The sequence below is a fragment of the Pelobates fuscus genome, chromosome 6 (genome assembly GCF_036172605.1).
Source record: "Pelobates fuscus isolate aPelFus1 chromosome 6, aPelFus1.pri, whole genome shotgun sequence".
Classification (NCBI taxonomy): domain Eukaryota; kingdom Metazoa; phylum Chordata; class Amphibia; order Anura; family Pelobatidae; genus Pelobates; species Pelobates fuscus.
In genome coordinates this window covers 50,703,473-50,712,772 of record NC_086322.1, presented here as the reverse complement: position 1 = coordinate 50,712,772, position 9,300 = coordinate 50,703,473, and the positions used below count along the sequence as shown (strand labels likewise).

Here is a 9,300-nt window from a genome sequence, read left to right as displayed (position 1 = left end):
CTTTCTCTATCACCTTTAACTCACATTATTGTAAAGAAACATGTTTACAGCAAATTCCTATTCTTCAGATCTCCAAAGAACCAACGATACCTTCTTGTTATTCAGACTTTTCAGATGTCTTCAGTAAAAAAGAAGCTGAAACGCTCCCACCTCATCGTTCCTACGATTGTCCTATAGACCTCATACCTGGTGCCCCTATGGATAATTCAAAAGTCGATTGTATTATCAACTGGCCTGTTCCCTCTACAGTAAAAGAATTACAGCGATTTCTAGGGTTCGCCAATTTCTACAGAAAATTTATTAAAAACTACTCTGAGATAGCTCACCCACTCAATCAACTTAACAGTAAAAAACATCCCTTCAACTGGAACGAGAAGGCTCAAACTGCCTTCAATGAATTAAAGAGAAAGTTTACAACAGCTCCTATTCTTCAACTTCCAAATCCTTCATATCTTTATGTCCTTGAAACGGATGCTTCGGAATTTGCAATTGGAGCTGTCCTTTCTCAACACAAAACTCCTCAAGAACCTCTTCATCCTGTCGCCTTCTTCTCACGATCATTATCTCCTGCCGAAAAGAATTATCCTACAGGAGAAAAAGAATTATTAAATATCAAAGTGGCTTTAGAAACCTGGAGACACCTTCTTGAAGGTGCTCAGAACTCTTTAATCATATATACTGACCATAAAAATCTCGAATATCTTCACTCCAATAAAACACTGTCTGCTCGACAAGTAAGATGGAATCTCTTTTTTTCCCGGTTCAACTTTCAAATCATCTTTAGACCTGGGTCTAGAAACAAAAAGGCTGATGCCCTTTTCAGGATCCATAAAGACACTAAAATTGAACCTCCTTCGCCTAAAGTCATTGGAATCTTATCTTCTCTTATTGATGACATTAAAGATCTCAGTGAAGATGCTCTCGAACTTCCTAAATCAATTAAATTATCCAAGAAAAACGGTCTCTACTACTTCAAAGACCGGATTTACGTACCTCCCTCTTTCAGAATTAAAGTACTCGAATTTATTCATGATTCTCCTCTGGCAGGTCATCCAGGTATAAAAAAGACCCTTGAATTGTCTAAAAGATACTATTGGTGGCCTCGTCAAGACCAAACTATTGAATCTTATGTCAAATCTTGTTCTGAATGCCAAAGATCCAATCATATGTCCTCTTTATTCAAGAAATTACATGAAAATCTGGAATTGGCCTCCTCCAATCAAAAGAAGTTTTTTGATACAAAAAGACAACCTACACCCTCTTATGAAATCGGTGATCTTGTCTGGTTTTCCTCAAAGAACATCTCTACAAATCGTCCATCAAAGAAGTTAAGTTCTCTTTTCCTTGGTCCTTTTCCAATAATATCGGTTATCAACCGTAATGTTGTTAAATTGAAACTTCCACCAACTTTAAAGCTACATCCTGTTTTTCATGTGTCCTTGTTGAAGCCTCATCATCCTGACCCTTTCCAAAGAAATGTCACTACTTCTCCTGATCCCATATTGGTCCAGGGTGAAGAAGAATACGAAATTCAAAGTATACTGGATTCAAGGATCCATCGTGGCTCCTTACAATACCTCATCAGATGGAAAGGATATGGAATTGATGAAGATACATGGGAAAACTCCTCTGTCGTTCATGCTGACAAATTAATTTCCAAATTTCACAAACGTTACCCTGCTAAGCCAAGTCAATAGCACCCAGAGGTTGCTCATTAAGGAGGGGATACTGTCATGCCTTAATTATGATATCCTCTTACTTCCTGGTTCCACGGAGCTTAGCCACACCTCTTTATGACACGGTCTCCCTATTTAATCTGACCGCACCAGCTGATCGACGCTGGATTATTGAACTACGTTCCGTACTCACGAACCGGCTGCAACATCGTTGTGAAAGCCCTCTGTTACCGGACCGGACTGGAAGACTTCAAGTTCCCTTCACCTTTCCTCATCCACGACTAAAGCTGAACTCTCACCATTCAGGATAAACCGCCTCTGAGGAGATCTCGGGAACCAGTGTTCTATGTGCCGGAAGCTAAGTAAAACCTCTGTGATAAGCGTTGCATCTCAAAGCTGTTATTTCCTGTCTCCAAAGTCCTTCGTTAAAACAAACCCGTTACAGCTAACTTCAACTCATACTTTGTCTCAGTTAGCTGCATCTATCTTACTTCAGTTAAAGTCTATGGAACAGCTAATGTAACTTCTTATCACCTAATTAATTACTACTTCTAAAGGACTCTATCTGATTCAGTTATCGTTTACTACTTAAAGCTACAGTGCCTATAATTGTGGACTTCAGTTATCGTTTACTACTTAAAGCTACAGTGCCTATAATTGTGGACTTCAGTTATCGTTTACTACTTAAAGCTACAGTGCCTATAATTGTGGACTTCAGTTATCGTTTACTACTTAAAGCTACAGTGCCTATAATTGTGGACTTCAGTTATCGTTTATTACTTAAAGCTACAGTACCTGTAAATTGGAATTAAAGTCAATACCTTTTACTTTTTATAATAAATATTTAAACTATACGAAATCTGCAGTTGTGTTCCTTCATAACAAATGTTTAGACGTGACAGAGAGCCCTATTTAGGCTCTCTTTATTGCAAGTTCTGTTTAATTAAGATTTTCTTATCCCCTGCTATGTTAATAGCTTGCTAGACCCTGCAAGAGCCTCCTGTATGTGATTAAAGTTCAATTTAGAGATTGAGATACAATTATTTAAGGTAAATTACATCTGTTTGAAAGTGAAACCAGTTTTTTTTTTCATGCAGGCTCTGTCAATCATAGCCAGGGGAGGTGTGGCTAGGGCTGCATAAACAGAAACAAAGTGATTTAACTCCTAAATGACAGTGAATTGAGCAGTGAAATTGCAGGGGAATGATCTATACACTAAAACTGCTTTATTTAGCTAAAGTAATTTAGGTGACTATAGTGTTCCTTTAACTGTTTGTATGACAGAGGCTGTCTGCATTTCATTCTACAAAGCAACATGTTGCAGACACTTCTGACTGTAAAAGGTTTTAGTATCTACAAAACCATTTCCGCTCATATTTAGACATATTTACCTTAACATTTTCAGTGACACGTTGAAGAACATTTGGTTGCTTATACACGTGGTAATATACTGGTTAAACCAGTTCATTATAGGAGAAGGGAAAGCATCCTTTGGCAGATGTTTTGGACTACACCTCCCATGATGCTTTGCCAGCATTATGGCTGTACGAGTATTATGGTAGATGTAGTCCACAACATCTGGATTGCCGAAGGTTGCCTACGAATGGCATTGGGTAAACCTTGGTCCTGCAACTGGTCTGTTTCCCATGAAACTAAAATGACAACTATAGCTATCATTGGAAGGTGTTGGATGAACTAACTACATTCTTCAAAATACACTGCTTCTGAAACCAACAATACATAGCTTACAGAAGAAATCAAATGTTTACTGTCCAGCGTACCATATTTATGGTTAATATTAAAAGTAAGCTTTGGTTATGAATAAACTCATCATTTGAGCCGTTTCAGAGCTAGCTTTAGATGAAGGTGCCAATGTTATAAAATAACCACAGTCCCATCAATTTCTTTTCCCCAGAATTCCCTGCTGATTAGATGCTGTTTCATGGCTAGTTATGTGGAGAGCAGTCATAATGCGATAATTGCTCAGTTTAAAAGAGTGTTTGCCGAACACATGGGGAGCATTTAGTTTGTGCGCTTGAGGGTGATGTCAGCTCCTCTCTGTTTTCTTAAATGCCCTTAAAAAGCAAAATGCTATTAACATTGCCTTTCATTTCACATGTGACTGTTAATCATAGCAGGGCCTATGCTGACAATGTAACTGCGTATGGTCTAATAGAGCATTTAATATGGGGGTTTATTCACGAAATTGTGAGTTGTGGGTTGTTGACTACAGAGTTACAAAATAAAGGTCAAAATAGAATTCTTACAGCTTTGTTATTTTAACTCACAAGGTGAACGAATCAACCTTTGAAGGTTCAAAAATGGCAAGATTGTTTTAAAAATATGCATACCGTATATACTCGAGTATAGGACGAGTTTTTCGGCACATTTTTTGTGCTGAAAAACCCCAATTCGACTTATACTCGAGTCAATGTCTGTATTATGGCAACTTACATTTTTAAAGGTTTCACATACTAATAAAGATAATCAGGGTAGCAAGATTCGTTATTTGAAAAGCAAAAGGTGTGCAAAATGCATTTTAACCATTCAATTCCTGCAGGGTGTGAGAAATACGACACATGATAAAAAAAATACTACAAGTTAAGTCATACATTTTGTTTCTTTTTATATTAAGTCAAATTTAGAATAGAATTGCATGAATGAAAAAGGGATCTCGGTGCTCTGAAATATTACATTTAACAACCCGTGAAGGTATCAGAGGTAAACCACAAAATCAGAAATTCTCAAGGGAATTGCAAAATGTAAGTCACAATGCCAAAGATGGAAAGATAGCAGAATTAAAGAAATTTCCAAATATGTTAATGTTGGCTTGAAAAATTGCAATTCTCTTGCCAGTTCTGAATAACCACAACTATTTCAGCTCCAATGCCGTAAATGTTGTTTTATGGAAGTTCTTTGATTTTGAAGTTTATCTCCATACTTATTCAGGTGGTCATAGCTGAACTGGTGGATCAGAATAGTTTAAAGGTGTGAAAACATTCGTCTCATTGCTGTAGTTTTTTACTTAAACTTATTTGGGGTTTCACAATTAATAAGCACAAAAATGGATTTATAATTCCAACTTTCCATTAATGCAGTTGGCATCAAGATGCATTGTGATATCTGATGGCCGTTGTATAATTTATATTGCTTAAGTATAAAAACTGTGTAATAACTGTATTGATTTAATGTCCGGTGAAATTTCAAAGACCGCAATCAGTCATACCAGCATGATTTCTACTTACTGCTACAAAGTGGCACACTGGCTTCGCTTCTAGAACTCAGCTGATTTGATATATTATAGTTACCATCTTGTAAATAAAACCTGTTAAAAGCACTTGGAGCAAAAATAGTATGGTGATACTTCTTAGGCAATCAAACACCACATGCACACTGTGCAAGGAAATGCTTCTAGCATATCCACATGCAGTCTTACCCCTTCCTAAAAAGCTCAATCCCAGAATGCCATGTGCCCAATTATTTGCATATCATTCTGTGACCGAGCTATCCACATGTATCTCACTGAACAGATGAGCCTTCAAAAGCGTAACAATGAATTAATGTATTTGCTAGTCTATTTGCTAGCACAATGCCTAGATTATATTTTATAAACTACCAAAAACAAATGTCACCACCTTGGATAAAGGCTTCATTTTAAATATCGTTTTCTTTCAGATGCTCAGATTTAATGTGTTTCTCAGTGAACCACCGTTTATAAGAAGGGAAATGTGTCATCTGTGACATTGCTAATGTTACCAGGGATTTTAACTCAGTGGATAGAAAAAAAAAGTCACAGGAAAAAAAGTCACATTTTATTTAAATATCATAAACAATTAAACGATTTTAAAACATGTATTAGATGACCATATACGATGCTGACATGCTGGCAACATACGTAATTTATACATAAGGGCCTTACACTAATGTAAAAAAAAAAAAAGAAAATATATTTATTAATGTTCTTAAGCAAAGTAAAGTAATGAAAACCAAACATTTAAGTCAATCATTTAGAAACAAAACATGGTATGTAAAGACTGAAAACACCTTACATAATATTGTGCCATTACATGTATATTCAGTGTTTTAAAGGGACACTCCAGGCACCCAGACCACTTCGGCTCATTGGAGTGGTCTGGGTGCCAACTCCCACTACCCTTAACCCTGCAAGTGTAATTATTGCAGTTTTTTTTAAACTGCAATAATTACCTTGCAGGGTTAAGTCCTCCCCTAGTGGCTGTCTATTAGACAGCCACTAGAGGGACTTCCTGCTTCATAGCACAGGTTTTCTGTGCTAGAGCGTCGCTGGACGTCCTCACGCTGTGTGAGGACCTCTAGCGTCGCTCTATTCCCCATAGGGAAGCATTGAAATTCATTTTCAATGCTTTCCTATGGGGTGCGCTAATGCGCATGCGCGGCATTGCCGCGCATGCGCATTAGGTCTCCTCGGCCGGCGGGCGAGATCAGTCTCGCCCACCGGCCGACGTAAGCAGAAGGAGGAGCGGCGGGGGAGGAGGAAGCAGCGACGTGGGCCCTGTTGCTGCCCCTGGTAAGTCACTGAAGGGGTTTTCACCCCTTCAGCAACTGGGGATTAGTGGGTGGGAGGGAGAGGGACCCTCCAGTGCCAGGAAAACAGATCGTTTTCCTGGCACTGGAGTTTCCCTTTAATGTTGTCACAGACCACTTTCTACTGTTTTAACTAGTAAATCCACCTGATAATATTAGTAATGATATTAGCAGAGGGAATTCTTCAGGGTTAGGGGTAGGAATAAAGATTAGGTTAGGGGTAGGGATAGCGGTAGGGTTAGGGGTTGGAATAGTGGTAAGGTTAGGGGTAGGAATAGAGGTAGGGTTAGGGGTAGGAATATAGGTACGGTTAGGGGTAGGGATAGAGGTACGGTTAGGGATAGAGGTACGGTTAGGGGTAGGGATAGAGGTAGGGTTAGAGGTAGGAATAAAGATAAGGTTAGGGATAGGAATAGAGGTAGAGTTTGGGGTAAAAATAGAGACAGGGTTAGTAGTAGGAGAAGAGGTAATGTTAGGGGTAGGAATAGAGACAGGGTTAAGTGTAGGAATAGAGAAAAGGTTATGGGTTGGAATAGAGATAAGGTTAGGGGTAGGAAAAGAGGTAGGGTTAGGGGTAGGAATAGAGTTACGGTTAGGGGTAGGAATAGAGGTAGGGTTAGAGGTAGGGATAGAGGTGGGTTAGAGGTAGGAATAAAGATAAAGTTAGGGGTAGGAAGAGAGATAGGGTTAAGTCTAGGAATAGAGGTAGAGTTAGGGGTAGAAATAGAGACAGGGTTAGTAGTAGGAGTAGAGGTACTGTTAGGGGTAGGAATAGAGACAGGGTTAAGTGTAGGAATAGAGAAAAGGTTATGGGTTGGAATAGAGATAAGGTTAGGGGTAGGAAAAGAGGTAGGGTTAGGGGTAGGAATAGAGTTACGGTTAGGGGTAGGAATAGAGGTAGGGTTAGAGGTAGGGATAGAGGTGGGTTAGAGGTAGGAATAAAGATAAAGTTAGGGGTAGGAAGAGAGATAGGGTTAAGTCTAGGAATAGAGGTAGAGTTAGGGGTAGAAATAGAGACAGGGTTAGTAGTAGGAGTAGAGGTACTGTTAGGGGTAGGAATAGAGACAGGGTTAAGTGTAGGAATAGAGAAAAGGTTATGGGTTGGAATAGAGATAAGGTTAGGGGTAGGAAAAGAGGTAGGGTTAGGGGTAGGAATAGAGGTACGGTTAGGGGTAGGAATAAAGATAAGGTTAGGGGTAGGAATAGAGGTAAGGTTGGGGGTAGGAACAGAGCTAAGGCTAGAGGTAGGAATAAAGATAAGGTTAGGGATAGGAATAGCGATAAGGTTAGGCATAGGAATAGAGGTAGAGTTAGGGGTAAGAATAGAGACAGGGTTAAGGGTAGGAATAGAGACAGGGTTAAGGGTAGGAATAGAGACAGGGTTAAGTGTAGGAATAGAGATACGGTTAAGGGTAGGAATAGAGACAGGGTTAAGGGTAGGAATAGTGGAATGGTTAGGGGTAGGAATAGAGCTAGGGGTTACTTTTTTCTGTGACATCTTCCTGTGACTATTTTTGCTGGATGTGTTAACATCTTCTGGCATGTAGTTCAATTCTCTATCACAGAAATAGATGATACAACACACAGTACTTTCTGACTGCAGACTCAATGCAAAGGAAAATCAAAAAGGCACAAACTGTGTTCTCTGAATTACATTTCACCCCCTTTCCATTAATGTGTTAATCACTAAAAGCAGCAAGAAAATAATTGAACCAATTTCTATACACTGTACAAAATTCACAGATTACAGAACCGCCTGTACATTGTTCTAGTACAGTTAGGCAACATGTACATTTCAATAAAGTACATACAACGTAGCAAACAGCATTTAACCGTCTGAGTGCCACAGGTATGTACAATGCTTTGCAATCCACAGGCACTCAAAGTGTTAACAGTACATCGTGTTCGTGACCTAATGGAGAAAGTAACACCATGGGAATTCTCAAACACAGCAGATTAGAATTAACGACAACATCGAATTGAAAGATTTAGGAAACGGCAAATGATTTGGAAAAATTCTCCAACTATAACCACAGTGTGACTAATCCAGGCTTAATTTGCAAATGTTGTAGTTTTCAGTCCACTGTTCACTGTTTAGCATAAGCTAGAATGCCACATCTAAGACCCTGTGTGAATACAGTGTACCTTTATACATTTTACTATGCATTTGCCTGTTTAACTAGGTTTTTAAACAATCAGTGCACACATATGAGATTATTCATTAGCAGAGGTTATTCACCAAACCAGACCAAAAAAAAAAGCCAAACTGAAAAATGAACTAACTTGAGTTTTGTTTTTAAATTTCCTATTTCGGCCACAATTTTTAATATCCTTGCGAATGATCTACTATTCCAAATTTAGTCAATAAATTCCCCAACCAAACTTATTGTGAAAATTCACAAATTATAGAACTAAATATCCACCATCTGCTCACTTTTTAGTAAATAAACTCCCTCAGTTTATTTAAAATACATTAACGCATTTTCATTGTGTTAACAAAGGCAATATCTATTTTATTCTCTTTGCTGTGGAGTGCCAGGAAAAATAATATTTTGATCCTTGTCATAATATGTCTTTCTGGAAGAAATGCCAAGTAGTCAAAGGCTCTTTCAAACTCTTTTTGATGACAGTGGCCTCCTTTACCCGATTAGCTGCCCTGCGCATGGCCTGGCAGTGCACAGTTAGGCTCAGTGCTTGCCCAGACATAGTACAGTATAGACTTGTGCATTCATTTTGATTACATTTTCTCACTTGATCTGTGAATGGTGGGGAAATTTGCCTACCATTGTACTGCGAAATATATATTATGTATCCATTTTTCAGTACGCTGGTTCAGAGAAGGGTTAAGATCCCATAGGGCCCTAGACAGGCTTGCAGTTTGAGCCCCCCTTTCATTCTTCAAACATGGCTTGTTAATGGTGCCCAAAAAAAAAATGCTAGGTCTAAAGTACTGCTCGTCACTGATTGGACCATTTTTATGCTATTTTAGGTTTGCCAAAACGTTTTCATGAATATTTTCAATGATCATTATTGGGATGAGCTGGACTGTTAAATGAAGGAA

The 9,300-nt window shown here is 38.6% G+C and overlaps 1 protein-coding gene across 3 annotated transcripts; it reads right to left on the bottom strand.

The window, feature by feature from the left end:
- Window positions 1-6,342: 6,342 nt before the first annotated feature.
- Window positions 6,343-8,559, bottom strand: LOC134614183 (putative uncharacterized protein DDB_G0290521). Of its 3 annotated transcripts, none has more exons than XM_063457681.1 (3): window positions 7,352-8,559; window positions 6,501-7,148; window positions 6,343-6,428 (listed from the first exon to the last, which is right to left on the bottom strand). In XM_063457681.1, exons 1-3 carry the CDS (start codon window positions 7,780-7,782, stop codon window positions 6,407-6,409), a joined length of 1,101 nt encoding a protein of 366 aa, XP_063313751.1. In that variant the 5' UTR covers window positions 7,783-8,559; the 3' UTR covers window positions 6,343-6,406. The 3 variants fall into 3 exon arrangements, with proteins under 3 accessions (XP_063313751.1, XP_063313752.1, XP_063313750.1); XM_063457682.1 differs by lacking the exon at window positions 6,343-6,428 and having other exon boundaries at window positions 6,435-6,657; window positions 6,706-7,148; XM_063457680.1 differs by lacking the exon at window positions 6,343-6,428 and having other exon boundaries at window positions 6,435-7,148.
- Window positions 8,560-9,300: the final 741 nt, after the last annotated feature.

What these genes read in the sequence shown, in the direction of transcription:
- LOC134614183 (XM_063457680.1), bottom strand. Translation starts at nt 7,782, where the DNA reads ATGCCAGAAGATGTTAACACATCCAGCAAAAATAGTCACAGGAAGATG. An exon ending in TTTCCTACCCCTAACCTTAT is followed by an intron (nt 7,149 to 7,351) that starts CTCTATTCCAAC and finishes CTCTATCCCTAC; the next exon opens with CTCTAACCCTACCTCTATTC.